Source organism: Rhineura floridana, chromosome 5 (assembly GCF_030035675.1).
Source record: "Rhineura floridana isolate rRhiFlo1 chromosome 5, rRhiFlo1.hap2, whole genome shotgun sequence".
NCBI classification, from domain to species: Eukaryota; Metazoa; Chordata; class Lepidosauria; order Squamata; family Rhineuridae; genus Rhineura; species Rhineura floridana.
The window spans coordinates 64,163,535-64,182,288 of record NC_084484.1 but is presented as its reverse complement, the minus strand read 5'-3'; the positions used below and the strand labels follow the sequence as shown (position 1 = coordinate 64,182,288).

Genomic DNA, 18,754 nt, shown 5'->3' with positions numbered 1-18,754 from the left:
TCGTTGCTTCTCCCTCTCCTCAAACCCCATTCTCATTCTCTCAGTTTCCATCTTCAACTTCTCAGCTTCCATCCTCAATCTTTCAGCTTCCAACTCTCGCTGTTTATCTTTTTCCTCAGCCTCAAAGACCCGCTGCTTTTCTTTCTCATCAGCCTCCCTCCTCAATCTCTCAGCTTCCAACTCCCTCTGCTTGTCTTTTTCCTCAGCCTCCCATCTTAACTTCTCTCTCAAGTACTCTATATAAGCGGGATTGCTTAAATATCCTTCTGGGGTCTCTTCTCTGACAGGTTGTTTTTGCTGGGCAGTTGCAAATCCTGTAAGTGCTACCCTCAATTCATCTACCCCTTTACCCTCGTGAGGTAAATTGAATGTTATGCACTTCTCCACCAGCTCCTCTCTTTTCATTTTTATATATTCAGCCATGGTGTTTGAGTTCACTCACTCTTTGACACACACTCTTTGCCAGTCACTCTCACAAGAAATCTTGTTTTGTTATTTCTGTTTGCCACACCACTGTATCTGGATTCTCTGTTGTTCGTATCCCACCGCTACTGACACCACGTGTGACGTAGTCTCCTTTGTTCGTATCTGGATTCTCTGTTGTTCGTATCCCACCGCTACTGCCACCACATGTGATGCGTCCTTCCCTGGCTCTCCCTGTCAGGTTCCTACCTGCTCGTGGTTACTGCCTGTCTCTAGGCACCACCAGGGACTCCACCAGTCCGGACCGCTCTCTCTTATGGTTTCTCTCCCCGCTCTAGCACAGATCTCAACAGATCCCCCTGCTAGGCAACCACCAGTAACGTCCCAATACTAGTATTCCCAGAGACTCTGAATACTGGTATTGTTATTCTCTTCACCGCTGCCACCATTTGTTACAGTTCCCCTTCAGCCTTGGTCATTACCTTACCCTCCCTTCTGGTCTGTGAAACCCCAGCCAAGGATCAGACCTTTGGTAAACCAAATTAAGTATTTATTACAGATAACAAAGCTAACAAGATTAACAAGATTTCTTCTTAAGGCACATAAGCATATGGTTTTACTCAATACTAATCCGAACTCCACCCCTCTCCTTCTCCACGCTCTCCTGACAAACAACTCTCTCAAAAACCCACCAAAGCAACCCAATCACTTTCATCACCTCCGATTCCACTCTCACTCTTCCTTTTATACATTCAGCCATTTTAAACACTCAGCCAATCATCTCGCATTCTACTGCCCATTTACTCCCCCTCCTCTTTCACTCCACTTACCATGTATCTTCTAAAACAACAACACTTACCATATATACATTAATATAGGAACATCACATAGGCACCCGGAGGAGGGCCTTTGATCTTGAACATAGTGTACAGGTGGGTGGGTTCGTATCGGGAGAGGCATTCCATCAGGTATTGTGGTCCCAAGCCGTGTAAGGCTTTATAGGTCAAAACCAGCACCTTGAATTGAGCTCGGAAACATACAGGCAGCCAATGCAAGCGGGCCAGAATCGGTTTTATATGTTCGGACCGTCTGGTCCCTGTTACCGTCTGGTCCCTGTTACCAATTTTTACAACAGCGCTGTGGTTGCGACTATTTTTGCTGATAGGAGTCTGAGAGGTGTTACACTATACCATATGCTAGCTCTATTCCATGTGCTCAGATTGATTTTCACTACTCCCTCTTTATCATAATTCACTAATAGGCAAAAAAATCCCTTGCAGTTTAAGAACATACCTATATAGCCAACAGATGCTTCTATCCAACTTTCAAAAGCAGGGAAATTTAAAAATCAGCTATAGTGAATGTACCAGGAGAGCAGGAGACCAGACCTCCTCTCTGAGATGTTGGAATGCCCTACAAATTGGTCAAAATATAAACATAATTTCGGTTGGTCTTTCACAGTCCAATCCACTTCCTGTGTAGCTTGGAAGAATTGGGTAACATGTCCTCTGAGCATATGGTGAGTGGTGGCAACACCTGCCATCTCCAAAGATGGAGAATTACATTTTTGTATGCTTGTTGGTGTTCTTCTTCCTTTGCTCTTTCTTGTGTTACTACTGTTTCTACAGAGAATCTAACCTAGAAAATTGTATTTCTCTCATTATTCATCCCAGAAATCTGTGTCAAATTTATTTTTATTAATTTCAAAGACTTTTTATTGGTCAGTGTCATAGAGTGGTGAAGAGAGCCTTCTGTCTTTCACACTGGAGGTTTTGTTCTATTTCTGTTTTGGGTGGATTAACAGTTGAATCTCAAACTGCAGTTTGATGTAAAATCAGACTGATTACAACACAGTGCTACTTAAGCAATGACTCTAGTTTTTTGGGGAAAACAAACGGCCTGCCCAAGATGCATGTGTTCAGCCTGCTATGCTTAAACAACTCCACTTAAGGAAGGGTGGACATTGTCTATTAAAAACATAGAACATACCTAGAAATTTCCTAGAATATATTTCACCTCCCACTGTTTTATCTTGTGCAAACTGAGACATTCCTCATGTCCATGCAGAATAGTCAGTGCCATTATTCCACAATTTTTTAAAATGAAAATTATGCAAAGTGTTAATGTATTTGACATAGTCACAGAAATAGAAGCAAAAGAAAATGATTTACTATAGGAAACTTCACTAAAATAGCAATGTAAATCCAACATATTTAAAGTGACTATCTGAACTATATCAACTGTCTTAATTTTGTTACTTCCTCCCTGCTAAAACAAGATAAGCATAGCACATATCTTATTTCTGTTATTTGGGCTGATTGCCGGTGTTGCCACCATTCACAATATATTCAGAGGCACATGTTACCAAATTCTTCCAAGCCACACAGGAAGTGGATTGGACTGTGAAAAACCCACCCCAACTGTATTTGCATTTTTACAAATGTGTAGGGCAATACAGTATCTCAGAGAGGTCAGGTCTCCGATTCCCCTGGTGCATTCATTAGAGCTGCCCAATTTCCTTGCTTTTTAAAATTTGATAGAAATATCTGTGGGCTGTAGCTATGTTTTTAAACCGCAAGGGTTTTTTTTTTTTGCCTATGAGTAAATTTCTCTGCTTTTTAATCTGGAAGGTAAGAAATGGAGTCCTGTGCAAGTCTGCTGAGAATGTATTGATAATTTGCATGCTTATTGAGTTCAGTGGGATTTACTCCCCTGCAATCATGCTTAGGATAGGTGAAACTGACCACTGGGGATGGGGACGGGAGGAGGAGGAAGGGTAGGGAAAGGACAGAGGGGAGGAAGGGGAGGGGAGCAGGCAAGAGGGGGAGGGGAGGAGGGCAGGTTTGATCATTTGCATGCTTATTGAGTTCAGTGGGATTTACTCCGGTGCAATCATACTTAGGATAGGTAAAGCTGACCAGCAGGGGAGGGAGAAAAGGCTGGAGTGGGCAGGGGAGAAGGGAGAAGGAAGAGGGGAGAGGAAGAAGAAAGGAGGAGGAAGGGAGAGGGGAGGAAGGGCAGGTCTGATCATTTGCATTCTTATTGAGTTCAGTGGGTTTTATTCCCATGCAATCATGGTTAGGATAGGTAAAAATGACCATAGAAGAGGAGGAAGAGTGGGAGGGGAGAGGGAAGGAGGCAGGAAGGGGAGAGGGGAGTGGAAGGAGGGGGGAGGGGCAAGGGACAAAGAAAGGGGCAAAAGGGAGGTGATGGGAAGAAGAAGGAGGGGATGCAAGGTTTGATCATTTGCATCCTTATTTAGTTCAATGGGATTTACTCACATGCAATCATGCTTAAGTTAGGTAAAACTGACCATGGGGAAGGAGGGAAAGGGGAATGGAAGGAGGGGATTGGAAGGGGCAAAGGAAGGGGGAGGGAAGGGTCAAAAGGGAGGGGATGGGAGGGAGGGAGGAGGGCAGGTTTGATGATTTCCATGCCTTTTGAGTTCAGTGGGATTTAGTCCTGTGCAATCATGCTTAGAATAGGTGAAACTGACTTGGGGGAGGGGCAGGGAGGGGAGGAGGAGGGCAGGGAGGGAAGGGGAAGGGAGGGGAGGAGAGGAGATTGGGTGGGTGGGCATGGGCAGAGGGAAAGACCCTTTCCTTTCCAAAAGGAAAACATTTTGAAAAGTGTCATTGCTTTTCAGCATTTTCCCCACCTTTTTATTATACAACAGGAACATGTAGCTTCCCACCCAAATTTAAACCAAAGCTGTCCTTGGCCACATCCACACCTTTATTCCACTTTAGACAGTCATGGCTTCCCCACAAGAATCCTGGGAATTGTAGTGCACAGTAGTGAGAGTTGCTAGGGGACTCCCTCCTCACAGCTTAATCAGAGCAGCCGACTGTTAAAACACTCTGGCCACTGGGATTCTGTCAGGGGAGTAAGTCTCCTCTCAGCACCCTTCACAAACTACACCTCCCAGGATTTTTGGGGGAAGCCATGACTGTCTAAAGTGAAATAAAGGTCTGGCATGGGTGTGGCTCCCATTAGCCAAGCCAAGCAGCTATGAGTCCAGCTTTTAGAACACTGACAGTTGATTCTTGCTGAGCATGGCCTGGCTTATCATTGACTCCAAAGTTATATTTCTTAAATTAAAAATTGGCCACACATTTTTTTAACTTTTAAACTGCAGAAGATGGTCAAAGTCATGGTTGGTAATAGGATTACAGGTACTCTGTGAGCATGGCCAATTTTTAATTAATTTCAACAAATTATAAGGACACTGACAGAAAAAAGTCCAGCAGGGGTCTGGGTTTTTTTCTTTTTAAACTTTGAACTCTCAATTCTCTCCAACTGTTTTGTGCATCGCCATGAAAATGTAGAGGGTTGTTAAGCAAGCAGTTCTGAGTTGAGAACTACAAGTTTTATAAGGTTTTGTTTTGAAATGAGTTTATGGCATCCGCATGGGGGGTATTTTCAATGTAACATTGTGGAATGTGAAAAATCCACGCTGGCTATAGTATACAACCACTCTCGTGGCTGTATAATTATAAGTGTAAGGCGTTATTCCCCCCAAAAATACCCCAGTAATCGAGATGAACTGAAATCTATCTATCTCTCTATTAACGTGTAAGCGTTCCCACGCTGTCCAACGGTCACAAGGTCCACAGGTCAGAGCACACCAAACAGATTAAGGCGCGCTGGAGCCGCCACAGCATGTGTTCTGCCTCCCTTAATGTCAAACACAGCAGAGAGAACTGGAGGCAGAAAGCGCCTCGGTGGACAATCAGAAAAACGGGGACGCGAAAAACCGAAAACCACTACAGCGTCGGAGTCACGGCTCCGAAACCGCAGCGCTGTGTATCCTGGCACCTCTCAATGAACCCGATGTTTGTGCAATGCAAACTTCAAAGCACAACCACAACTGCAGGCGCAACGCGTCTCTGCCAAGCAGTAAAGCATAAAACCAGCGAAGGAAAGCGGATGAAGACCGCGTTCCCGCGCTTTCTAACGGTTGCACCCTTACATCTCCTTCTCAGCTAAGCAAACCAATCTTAAAGTCGCTGCAAGAAAAATAGAACCCGTTCGAGGGACACGCTCATTTAGGCAAGCCCCCCACACCACGAGCCTATTGGGCCAAAAGGTCACGTGGTGAGGAGCAATTTCCCCCCCCTCGGAAGTCACGCGAGACTTTTTTCTACTTTCTGGGTAGCTGTGAGACTTCAGTAACAGCAGCAATAGGAGTAATAAAAAGCGATAAAAATTTAAATCATGAAACAGTCGGAGTCCTACAGTTTAGACAGGCGTTCCTGGAAAGTGTGGACTGGCAACTGAGGGGCGCTTGCCTTGACTTACTCCTGGATGCCAAGAGGTGGTTGCTTGTCCAATTTTATTGCTACTATCTAGTTATCTGATAAGACTCTGTGTGTTTCTGTGCGTGAGAGAGAGAGTGTTCGGGTTGCAGTGGGGGAGGGGAGAGGAGAGGTGAGCCGGTGCTGACGCTATTGCGTCATGCACACGCCCTGCGTCTCAAGGAAAGGGGCCTGCCGGGCTTATTTAAGCTACCGCCGGGCCTCTTTTCCATTTTTCCTTTGTTTTGTCGGCTGCCTCCGAGGAAGATCAGCGTAGGGAAAGCGATCTGTTCTGCTGCTGTGGTAGAAGTAGATGGGCTTTGTAGCTTGATGAGGAAGAGCGATCTGCTTTGATTCCCCGCTGCAGCAACAGCGGCAAAGTGGCTTGGCTTTCAGCAGAAGCTGGGGTCAGCGTGTTACTGTAGGCAACAGGAGCTTGAAGCCTCCTAGCTGCTTATGTAATAGTTGTATCAAGCATCATTGGGGCTTCCTTACCAACCCAACTCTTTTTTTATGTTAAGGGGGGGGTGTTCATAGGGCTTACCTTCTAGTCTTGAGTTATAAAACGTTATAAGCAGTCGTTGTGGGTGTCTAGTGTAGGTTTGTTGAGACATACTTAGGACGCAGTATTGCCATCCCTTTGGCGCTTGGTTTTGGGCGCCTATTTCTTTCCCCTCCCAACCACAGAGAGCGTTCACTAAAGAAGCCATCTCTCCCCCCCCCATGCACCTTTTTTTACTCTGTGTACCTCTGTTGTTAAAGGAGTAATTTGCCCCCACCTTTTTCTAACTGCCTCTCCTGTTGATCAGACATAGCTGGTTCACTGTGCCACAATTGTGCATTCCGCCATCCTTTTTTCCTGCATCTTCTCTGTCGTGGAGTTGTTTGCATAATAAGAGGCCTATTCCTTTTTGGAAAAGCTGTTGGCTAAGAAATAATAGTAAGGAAGTGCTTGCCAGCTTTGATTTTATAAATAATTTGTGGCTTGTGGGGAGAGCTGTTTGTTTAATAAAGAGTTCTGTCCCTTGTTAAGAAAGCTAGTGGCTAAAAGATAATGATGATAAAAATAATAAATTGAAAAGGAAGCACTTGCCTGCAAGCGAAATCATATTTGACTGTATAGTTTGTTACATTTTCAATTTTATTAGCTTGGGGGATTTACTTTTAAAGTTGTTACATAATTATCAATATTTATTGCTTGTAATAACTCATAATTGTCCATACACCATAATTATATAGTTATTTATCATAAATAGTGTCTGGCAGAACTTAGTTCTTCCAGTTATACATAATCTATATATTGCCTCAAGGTCAGTCTTTCAGCTGTGTACAGATGCTTATATTGAACACCTATCATACCAGTGGGGGAGGAATGGTGTGGCTCACTCCTCCCCCTTTCTCCATTTTATCCTCACATCAGCCCTGTGAGGTAGGTTAGGCTGAGGGGCAGAGATTGTCTCAGGGTCAACCAGTGAGCTTCATTGCTGAGTGGAGATTTGAACCCTGGTCTCCCAGGTCTTGGGATACTCTAAAAATTAGCAAATTGGCATTTGCTTAGCCTGAAGTCTTATACACACTTACCTGAGAGTAGTTGTTCCTATTCTTTTCTGTCTCTTGTCTAGTTCCTTAATTTGACTGTTGAGATAGTGTGTTTGTGTCACAACCCGGGATCTCTAGTTCCTATGTCTGCCCTCAGTTTTTGTCTTTAAAACAAACCTTTAAAAAACTTTTAAAAATACCTTTAAAAAAAAAAAAACCTGTCGGTTTTGTTGTTTTCCCTTCCTCAGCACCTTAAGGAGAGAGTGTGCCTTGGGTGTTGTGGGCAGAGTTTGGAAAGTTTTGTTCCAAAACTTCTGTTTTGGTGGGATTCTCTGAAGCGGCAGAGAGCACAGCAGCCATTTAAGTTCTTCCCTGTGGAGGCAGCATTAGCAGTGGTTGATCAATCAGAACTGTACCTGTCCTTCTGTGAATGCAACTCACAAATGTATCTCTAATGTGATTGGTGGCTATTTTGTGATTTTGCTCTTGGGGTTTTTAATTCATTGATTGTATTTATTGTATCTCTGGTATTAATATTGTTCTCACTGCTTTGTGGGCCTTTGACCCAAAAAGTGGAATATAAATTAACCATAATGTAACATTGGCATATCTGAAGAAATCTTGTTTTTCAGGAAATGAAGTGGAATCTGAATTGAGAACTGCAGCCATTTTGTAAAGAGTAAATTGAAAAGAGGAAAAAATGCCAGCTGTGAAAGTTCTGCAGCCTGTGCTAAAAATGAAAGTAGATGAACTCTTTTTATGCTGGTTGAGTGATGCTGCAACTCAGGTGATGCTCAGGGACTATTTAAGAAGTATAACCAATGAAGAGAGGATTGAAATCGGTAGTGGCGATGCTGGGAGCAATGAACATATTCTTACACAGATAAACTGCGTCTCCAAGCAAAGCTTGTTAGGCAATTTGATGTCTCCTTTGACTCCTACCAGCCCTCCTCATCTTTCTACGGCTCTCCCACTTGGGACACCAACAAGCCCAAGGAGCTTTTCTAATATTCGAAGTAAACGTAAATCTTCAAGCACCAGAAGTGTAAGTGCTCTTTACTATATAAACAGATATCTCAAATTTAAGACATGAATGTTTGCTTTATAGGACCCAATTTTGGTAGTTTTGAATGAAACTTCATAAGCGCTGTAAAGGTTAGTTTCATCTGCTATGAGTTAAATATGGCCTCTGTAGTCCAAATAAATAATAAATGACCTGTAGGTATCACAGAGTGCAAATATCTGCTTTGTGTTTTTTAATTAACCTTCATTTAAAATAAAATCTAGATGTGATTTGAGCATATAAGTACATGGGAAATTCTATACAGATGTTTTTTCCCCATGATAAACTGGAAGTGAATCAGAAAAGTACCACACCAAAAAACCCAGCAACCTGTATGAGTGTTTGGTGCTACCATAATTGGTTTTGTGACAACCAAAAGAAGTGACTTGTAAGTACTCAGTCCTATAACTTACTATGCAAGCATTTAGGTGGTGAGGTTGTGGGGTACCACAAAGGTTGCAGCAATTGTTCTAGCATAATACTAGTAGATATGCAAATACTTAGGGTGTATGAGGATATTGCCCATACTTTTAATTTCTTATATTGGACACCGTGTAGATATTTTTTTTCTAGCACTCTTAATGTGTTTCATTGCTGAACACAGTTACACTGGATTGCATCCAACTAAATCCTGCTCAGAGTAGATCTTTTGAAATTAATGAACCTAATTTTGCCATGTTCATTAACTTCAATGAGACTACTCTGAGTTGGACTAGTATTGGACACAACCCCACTATATTATCCTTTTCTCAGGCCTAATCCTCTTCTTCCATTATTATTTTGTTGAACTTCGGTTCTTTAAAGTCTAGTAAAGCAGAGAACCTAACCAGCTGTGGTGATATTCAGAATGCCATGAAACTGATACCATTTCCTTACTTCCTTCAAATATGAGCTATTTATAACCTGAACATTTACTTTTTTTTTGTCAGCACTCATTTGCTTGCATGGTACCTTACATCAGCTGTTAATGGTCTCTCTCTCGTGAATAGCATAGCAGACATTACTGAAGGTACAGAACCTCAGGCATGGCTTCATTGGAGATTTCTTTTTTTTTAATGAATGTCTTTACCCATTGGGACTTCCTGCATTCACCAAAACCTTTGAGTGGTGTGGAATGTTGTAAATGCAAACTGGAATTGGGGTCTATTTTATTACTGTGTTTATTGTTTCCAACTGTAGTAAGCATATCTTAAGAATGATACACTAAGAAAATGATCACCTGAAACAATCTTTGAAATGTGAATTGTCTTGATTTCATGGACTGGAGTTTTGCCATTTATCTTATAAAAGAGCAGTACTCTGTGTTATATGCTAACAACCAGGATAGAAACACTCACTGTTCTGCCAGTTCCAGTGCATCTCCACCTCTGTTTTCTGAAAATGGGGGCATACAACACTAGTCAAACCCTGCCCATTTTTACTGTAAAAACTGGTGGGATCAGCTTGAGCGTTTTTTAAAAAATATATCATTTCAAAGGGATTTTGCAGCTGATTGGCAGATCAACCTACTCCCTTTCTAGGTATGGCCAATGAAAACCAGGGCTGTAGAGTCGGTACGCCAAACCTTCGACTCCGACTCCTCTATTTTTCTACTGTCCGACTCCACCCAAAATTGCTTCCGACTCCACAGCCCTGGAAAGCACTGTAAATGTCTTTTTAAATTGGAAACTCTCATAGGAGCATTTTTATCGCTACATGAATATGCGTTGATCTTGGCATCACACCATTTGTCTTCATCTGTGTCCTGTGTCAAACACTGACACACAAAATGTTTTCCATCCTGAGTTATGGTGAAATGCTCAAATACAGCTGACTTCATGGGAAGCTTCTTTGACATTGTGAATTTATATTTTTTTTAAATTGTCAATCAAAATTTATTTTGAAGTCGGAGTCGGTACATTTCTTCCGACTCCACCCAAAATTGCTTATGACTCCGATGCCACAGCCCTGGTGAAAACACTGTGCTGTAGGCAACTTGTGTGCTTACAGCCCCAGTTTCAAAGTGCTATTCTGCTTTCTAGGGCATGGGTGGGGGAACCTGTGGATCTTCAGTTATTGTTGAATTCCAGCTCCCATCAGCCCCAGGCAGTATAGCCAATGGTCAAGGATGATATGAGTCATAGTTCTGCAACATCTCGAAGGCCACAAGTTCTCCACTCCTGTTCTAGGAGCATGTTTTATATGAATGTATTAAGCAATAACTTCTTTATTTAAATTTGTAACCCACCTCATCCTTTTAGGCTCCAGATGAGAATGTACCATTGGTATCACCTGAAGGGTTATTTTCTCAGGTAGTCTGACATCATGTGGGATATAGCGCCATCTAGCGTCCGGAGGCAAGAATGGATCAAAGTCAAGACCTGGGGCGTCAAGCCCCTCCCACTCCAGTTCATTTGTGACGAGACCGAAGTAAGATATATCTGAAAAGACAGAAAAGGCCAATGGGCCTACCAGCAAGGAAACCTTGTCTCAAATAATAACCCAAATATTACAAGCATTTTAACAGTTCCAAAAGGGTCTTGACTTGGCTAAATAGTTTACAGTATAACTCTGAAGAGTGATAATTAGCAAGGTACCAAAAACCCAAATAGCCTCCAACAGGGAGGGCCATGATGTCAGACTACATGAGAAAATCACCCTTCAGGTGATACCAATGGTACATTTTCCTCAGGTAGTCCGACATCATGTGGGATGTACCAAAGCAGCCCCTAATAGGGAGGGACCGCCCTTTGATTACTTGTCATAAAGAACCTGTTGTAACACACGCCTCCCGAAGGAGGCTTCAGCAGGAGCGTAACGGTCTATCCTATAATGTCTTATGAAAGAATTTGGGGTAGACCATACAGCCGCTCTGCAAATCTCTGCCAGAGGGGCGTTGGTTCCGAAAGCAGCCGTAGTGGCTGCTGACCTAGTTGAATGCACCATTATATTACAAGGCTCTGGCAGCTGAAGGGACTCATAGGCCAATGCAATGCAGGCACGCAACCAACAAGATAATGTTAAACCGGCCGCCTTTTCCCCCAGAGTACGAGGGTGAAGATACAAACAGTGAATCCGTTGATCATACGTCTTGGGTCCAAGACAGGTAGGTCTTGAGGGCCCTCCGGACATCCAGCGAGTGCCAGGCCTGTTCCAGTGGATGTTTGGGGTTCGGGCAGAACGAGGGAAGAACAATGTCCTGGTTGCAGTGGAACACCAAATCAACCTTCGGGCAGAAGGAGGGGTCTAGACGCAGAACTACTGAGTCCTTATGGAAAATACAGAGATGGCGGGCTGAGGATAGTGCCCCCAACTCTGAGACTCTTTTAGCCGAGGTGATCGCCACAAGGAACAGGACTTTGAAGGACAAAAGTCGTAATGGCACAGATCAAAGGGGCTCAAAAGGAGGATGCAGGGCTTGCAGGACCTTCGATAAACTCCACGAAGGAAAATTGTGACAAACTGCCGGCGATAGTAGGGTGGCTCCCTTCAAAAAACGTTTGACGAGTGAGTGTGAGCCCATAGGGACACTAGGAGACATGACAGACAGAATGGAGGATATAGTGGTGGCGTGGCGATGTAAGGTGTTAGGTTTAAGTCCCATCTTCAGACCTCTAAGTAGAAATTGCAGCATCTGTTGAATGTTAGCCTGAGCTGGTTAGATGTTCTGAGAGTCACACCAGTTAGAGAAGGCAAACCAAGTGCTCTGGTATATACGAGAGGTTGACTGTTTTGAGATGCGAGGATTGTGTCCACAACTTCCTGAGAAAGTCCTGAACGAATCAAATGTCCCCATTCAAATGCCACACTGTCAGATTGAGCCATTCGGGATCCGGATGCCAGATCGGACCCTGAGAAAGGAGATCTGGTCTGAGTGGCAACCTCCAAGAGTCCGTCACTGAAAGGGATAGCAGATTGGAGAACCACGGCCGACGAGGCCAGTACGGGGCTATCAGGACCAGACGGGCCCTTTCATGTCGTAGCTTCCTCAGGGTCCTGCTCAGTAGCGGTGTCAGGGGAAAGGCATATAGGAGTCCTGCTGGCCACTGTGTCAACAGTGCATCTACCAATTCTGCATTGGTGTCCAGATACCTGGAGAAGTAGTGAGGTAGCTGGTAATTGTGACTGGAGGCAAACAGGTCCACCGAAAAGATGCCGAGCAGTCGTTGGAGAAGGCTGAAGACCATGGGATGAAGCTTCCATTCTCCTGGGATGACTTGTTGTCTGCTGAGCCAGTCAGCCGTAATGTTCAAGACACTACTGAGATGCTCTGCCCTGAGTGAAATCAGATGTATTTCGGCCCAGTCGAAGAGTTGAGATGCTTCCGTCTGGAGGAACTGTGACCTGGTCCTCCATTGTCTGTTCAGATGTGATTTCACACAGGTATTGTCCATGCGAATCAGTACATGGCCCAGAAGGAATATAGGTTGAAAATGCCGAAGGGCCATATGGGACGAGGTCCAGCCGACGAAGGTGGGACGGATTTTCAACAGCAAGCTCTATCTGTTAAAGCGAACGTTCATCTTATCTTCTAAGAGAGAACGCACTAACAGGCAAGCACCCTTCTTTCTATATTTTTCTTTTACTTGACTTAAATTGTTGCTGTTTAAAAGAGATTTGCCAGATTGATCGGTTTTTGACATCTCACTGGGGAGCCGTAACTTCTCTCTGCTACGCACTAATTAATAGCTTATCTCTGTTTTTGTTGCAAAAAGCTGTCCTGGATTTGCATTCTAAAGATACACACAGAAGAGGGATTTCTATTCCAGATTTTTATTTTGAAAAATATTATACTGTTTTGAGACTACTCTCTTTTTGGTCTATTTTATTTTGACGAATCTGTTTCTTGACGATTGCCATTAATTGCTTCGATCCTGGGAACTGCATTTTGTTTACTTAACTATTGGAGAGATAAGGCTGTCTGCTCTGTTTATACTGTGATGTCACCAAGTTTGGAGTATTAACCCAATTGTTGCTGAAATAAGAAGTGGTTTTCCTATATTTTTCTTTTAAAATGGCAATTAAGAAAGTGGCTGAGAATCTGGAAATAACTATGTTTCAGAGAATAATGGATGAGATTGAGATAACGAAAATTGAATTGAGTAAAATGAAGCAGGAGATTAAAGATATAAGGGTCCCTGTGAGAGAGGTGACCCTGGAAGGGGTCCCTGTGAGAGAGGAGACCCCGGAGATTGGAACAGGGGTCCCTGTGAGAGAGGAGACCCTGGAGACTGGAATAGGGGTCCCTGTGAGAGAGGAGATCCCGGAGATTGGAACAAACGTGGAACAGGAACAAGATTTGGAGTCTATGGACTTTAGAAATAAAATCTATTGTTTGGAACTCAATGTTATCTCTGAAGAAATTAATGAAGATTCTAGAGATAAAGTTATCAATGGCATGGATTATCTTCTGGACTGGAATGATGTGATGGAGCCCAATATAGAGAAAATCTATGGAATTAACTGCAGCCATGTGACAATGGAAAAACTTTTAAGAGATGACCCAGTGTATTTTGAAAAAAAGAATAGAGATATGATTTTACAGCAGTATTTCAGCAACTTATTCAGAATGGATGGCAAGAAAATATTTGGGATAGAGGTAATTCCCATCAGACTCTTATTATATGACTATGGCTTTGACAGCAAGATTATTATGGAATACTGATAATGGAAGATTGGATATTGAAATTACTGGACTTAACAAGACTACTGAAGATGGAAGATGGAAAATGGAACTAATAGAGATAATAGAACAATGGCTACTGAAATTACTGAACCTAACAGATTCTGATGTGATGGATTAATTGAAATGTTTATTTTGACTATGGTTATGACAATAAGATTATCATAATTAGTAATGAGATGGATTAATCGATATGCTTATCTGGAAAAAAAAAATTGATAGATATATTTCTTAAAGAATTGAAACCTCTCTTTGACTTTTTGTGGAAAGAATAAAGTAATGTTTATGAGATTTGATGATTAAGTAAGATAACTACTGGAGGAAAGTGATTTTATAATATGACTTAAGAGACAGGATTGTTATATATTATAGACTTATAACTGATTTGATCTTTGACAAATGGGAAGTCAATATTTTACTCTTTATTTTTTATTTTTGTTTTTTTTTTTCTTTTCTTTTTTTTCTTTTTGTTTAACTATTTTTGATTTTGTTTTTTGTCTTTGAATGTTTTATGATTTTGTCTTGTATGTTTTATGAAAATCTGAATAAAAATTATTGAAAAAAAAAAAAAATGCCGAAGGGCCAGATGGACTGCTCTCAGTTCCAGCCAGTTGATATTCTGACTCACTTCTGTGGTGGACCAGACACTCTGAACAAATAGGGAATTGCAGTGGGAGTCCCATCCAGACAGACTGGCATCTGTTGTTATTACAGTTCTAACTGGTTCTCGGAACGGGGTTCCCTTTCTGAGATTTTTGACTGTCGCCCACCAATGGAAGGAGGTCCATAGAGACAGATGCAGGTAGATTGTCCGGTGGTTGGATGTGGCATGTCCTGTTGGAGAGGGAGTAAAGCCCACTGTAAGGGTCGAGTGTGGTGCTGAGCCCATGGTACAATGTGGATGGTCGAGACCAACATCCCCAGAGCCCTTGCCAGAAGCATTATGCCCGCTCTAGATTGACATGTGAGGTGTAAAGCTATCTCTCTGATGGCCGTAATTCGATCTGGTGATAAAAAGACCATGGCCAGTGTGGTGTCTAAAATCGCGCCCAGATGTTGCAATCTCTGAGTTGGTTGAAGTTGACTTTTGTCGTGGTTGACCAGCCAACCATGGGTGTGCAGAACTGAGAGGGCAGAGCAAACGTGAGAGAAGGCCAGATCCCTGGAACCCGCCCGAATCAACAGATTGTCCAGATAAGGGTAAATGTGAACGCCCTGGAGGCGGAGGGAAGCCACCAGGGTGAGCAGCACTTTGGTGAAGACTCTCAGGGCCGACGAGAGCCCGAAAGGCATTGCCCGATATTGGAAGTGATGGGGGCCGAAGGCAAATTGCAGGAAACGTCTGTGGGTCGGGCAGATGGGCACATGGAGGTATTGCTTCTTTCAGGTCTATGGAAGCCAGAAAGTCCCCTTCGTGTGGAGCCTCTATAATTGATGCCAGGGACTCCATCTTGAACTGTCAATATTTCACAAAATGGTTGACAAATTTGAGGTCTAACACCGCCCTCCATGACAGATCTCACTTGGGAACTGCAAATAGGAGAGAGTAAACCCCTTGCGCTCTCTCCGCCAATGGTACAGGCTCTATTGCAGCTATGTCAAGAAGATGAGCTATGGCTTTCTGCATGATTCGGTGCCTGTCTTGAACTCTGGGTAGGAGGGAGGGGATGAATCTGTCTGGAGGGGTCATCCAAAATTCCAGTTTGTAACTGTGAGTGAAGAGATCTCTGACCCAAGCGACCTCTGTCAGACGCAACCAGTGACTTGCAAACAGTAGCAGCCTGCCCCCTACAGGGAGGGCATCAGTATTGTCTGCACTGACGAGCTCCCCTGCCATATGATGAAGTTGAGGCCCCTTGACTTCCCCGGTTCTGGACTCTGCCGTGGAAGCATTGTCTGCTCCAGGTTCCCCTGGAGGAACGGAAATCAGAACATCGGAAATCGTGGCCCCGTCCCACAGGCCACGCTCCTCGAAAGGGCTGAAAGGAGCAATATGGGGTGAAACGTCTAAATGTCCTACGATCCTCTCTCTTGGAAGTGGCCAATACTGGTCTTCGGCTGTCCTTAGGGTCTACCAAGACCGCTTTGAGGGCTTCGTCTCCGAAAAGTAATGACCCAGAGAAAGGTGCCCTTGACAAGTTACCCTTGGCCATAGAATCAGCGTCCCCAGTGCCTGAGCCAAAGCATACGCCAAGCTACCATCTGTGAGGCTAGGGTTCGTGCTCCCAGCTGAGTGGTATCTAATGTGGCATCGGCCACGAAAGCTGCAGTCTTACCTATCTTTACCAGGCCCTTTCGAAGCTTTACAGGGTCTGGATTGGGATCATCCAAGAGTTCGTGCAGCCACATTATAGACGCTCTTGAAAAGATGGAAGCTGCAGCAGATGCCTGAATAGTGAAGGCGGTAGCCTCGTGATTTTTATGCAGAGCCTAGTCCATGCAGCGTTCAAAGGGGTCCTTTAGTTGCGAGTCCTCTTGTTTTGGTAGGAGTGATCTCGAAATCAAACTAGAGACTGGCTCATCGATGCCTGGGACATTCAGGCGATTCAAGAAGTCTGGGGCCAATGCATAGAGTCTTTTAGCCATAACAGAAAAGCATCCTGCCTGCAGCGGGTGATCCAACTCCTCCTTGGCCAGTTTGCTGATGGGTCTGGCACAGGAAGGTAGTGATCCGTTGATTTGGGAGATTTGAGGACTTTGGCCCCTTTCATAGGAGGGGTGGTAGATTCCGGCTGTGGAGTCTGAAGACCTAGCGTGCCCAGAACTCTACGAGCGAGGGGAAGAAAGTCGGGCGCATCAAATAGGCGATATGACGTGTCCTCCTTGAGTTCTGCCTCATCGCTCCACTCATCTCCCTCGGCCTGAAGAGAATACTCTGGGTCCTCCGAACCAGGAATCTCATCTCCAATCCTGCCTCTAACAACATTGAATGGGTTGGGTGAGGGGGGAGGTACCGCATCAGTACAGCCACACGGAGCTGGAGCACAGGAAAGTCGTTGCTCACTGTGCTGGAGTAATGTAGCTGTTTGGGCTCTTGACTGCTCTTGTGATAAAAAGCTCAGCATATCCTTTAACTGCAAAAGGAATTCAGGAGATAACTACAGAGAGCCTTCGGGCTTAGGGCGGTATATAAATTAAATAAATAAATAAATAAATAAATAATACAGTCCTAGTAAAGAGGCAGGCGGTTGCCCCTGTTGAGGCGCAGCTCCAGGGGGCTCACTGGACTGGTGTGGCAAAATGGATTGAGGGGCAGACCATGGGTTGGACAGGGAAACCCTCGAAGTCATCCTCAGATGATTCAGCTGGGGAATGAAAGAGGGGTGTCAATCTTTCTTGGCCAGGAGCCTCGGAATGTGGAACAGAAATGTAACATGCTCGCTTGTTGGCACCGTGGCTAGACAGGTGTTTGGTTTTAGCCACGGACTTGGCGTGCAGTCTGGGTTGTTCTTGCTTAACAGACTTGTGACGCGGGGCTTTGTAAGGCTGCTTTGTCCCAGACGAATGTGCCTCTTGTTGGTCCGCCATTGCGCAGGCACAGAGACACTGTATATATATGTCACCAACACACGCACAGAGGTGGGGGGTGCGGTGTGGCAAGGGACTTCAGTATACGCCCACAGGTGGGGGAGAATATACAGTCCCAAAAGCACAGTACAGCAGTTGTGCAGCCAAGTCGACTTGTGTACACACCCGCAGGTGGGGGAGAATGTACAGTCCCAAATGTGCAGCTGATGAGCAGCCAGGCTACTGTGGAGTTGACTTTACTGTGGAGCCTTGTGATGCTCTTTACATCGAACTAACATGTTCTATAGTTGCACTTTATGTTAAAAATAAAAAACGGACTAAAAACTCATGACTATAGCACACAGCAGGGGAGCAGAACAGAAAAGGCGGGAAAAAATGATAAAATAAAATGGCGCCCACTGAAATGGCGGGAAAGTCAAAAACAAAATGGCGATCAGGAGGCAGATGAAGCGATGGCAGTCGAAAGAATCACCTGCAGCCTTGAGACTAGTAATAAGAGTGCATTCGCCGCCGACTAAGGAAAATCGGCTTTCGCGTGCTCCAAACGGCCGCAGTAACGAGCTGTAGGAAGCGGGTCGCGGTCCCCTAAACAGCCTCAGAAGCGAGGGGGGGGAAGCATTTTAAACAGCTGAGGTTGCAGCCACGAGGCTGCCAACACACATGCATAAAGGGGCACCAGGAGCAAGCTCCAAAGCTGCAACAGCCTCCAGCAGCAAAAGACAAGCCGCTGCTGCCGCCGCCTTCAGGTCAATGAAGCTGGCGGTGAAAATGACAAAAGGGAGCCGCAACCACGGCTCTCAGTGAGCCAGCTAAGGGGAAAAGGCGCTGCCACTGCCTAGGGAAAACAAGCCAAAAGGTTTCAAGGAGACGAAAGCTGCGGGGACAAGCCGCTGCCGCCGCCTGGGGTAAAACAAAGCAGACGGAGAAAAAAGTAGAAAAGAGGGCCACAGCTCTCAGCGAGGCAACAAACAGAAAAAAAAACCTGCCGCTCAAGTGAAAAAGAAAGGCGGTGGAGGCGTACGGCTGGGGAGGGGAGCCGCAGCTGCGGCTCCCAGGCAAAGCTTGTGAGCCCAAACGGGGAAACGGCAGCCACCGGATCCCCCAACAAGGGGCTGGGCAGGGTAAAGAAAATTTAAGGAAGGTAAAGGAAGCCCCCACACAAACATCCCAGTAGATAAAATGGAAAGCGAGGGAAGGGAACGAAAGGAAAAAGAAAAAACAATCCCACACACTCAATCACAA

At 44.5% G+C, this 18,754-nt stretch overlaps 1 protein-coding gene across 7 annotated transcripts in view; it reads left to right on the top strand.

Annotated features, from left to right (window-relative positions):
- Positions 1 to 5,519: 5,519 nt before the first annotated feature.
- PPP2R3B (protein phosphatase 2 regulatory subunit B''beta) overlaps positions 5,520 to 18,754 on the top strand; it is a 91,503-nt gene continuing 78,268 nt past the window's right edge. Inside the window, exons 1-2 of one of the 7 annotated variants that reach the window (XM_061627006.1) lie at positions 5,520 to 5,740; positions 7,892 to 8,304. In XM_061627006.1, the coding sequence (XP_061482990.1) occupies positions 7,960 to 8,304 (345 nt within the window). In that variant the 5' untranslated portion in view covers positions 5,520 to 5,740; positions 7,892 to 7,959. Of the gene's footprint in view, positions 5,741 to 5,963; positions 6,142 to 6,169; positions 6,661 to 6,973; positions 7,150 to 7,891; positions 8,305 to 18,754 lie in introns of those variants that run through there. The other 6 variants (XR_009762741.1, XM_061627001.1, XM_061627002.1 and 3 more) reach the window with 6 other exon arrangements.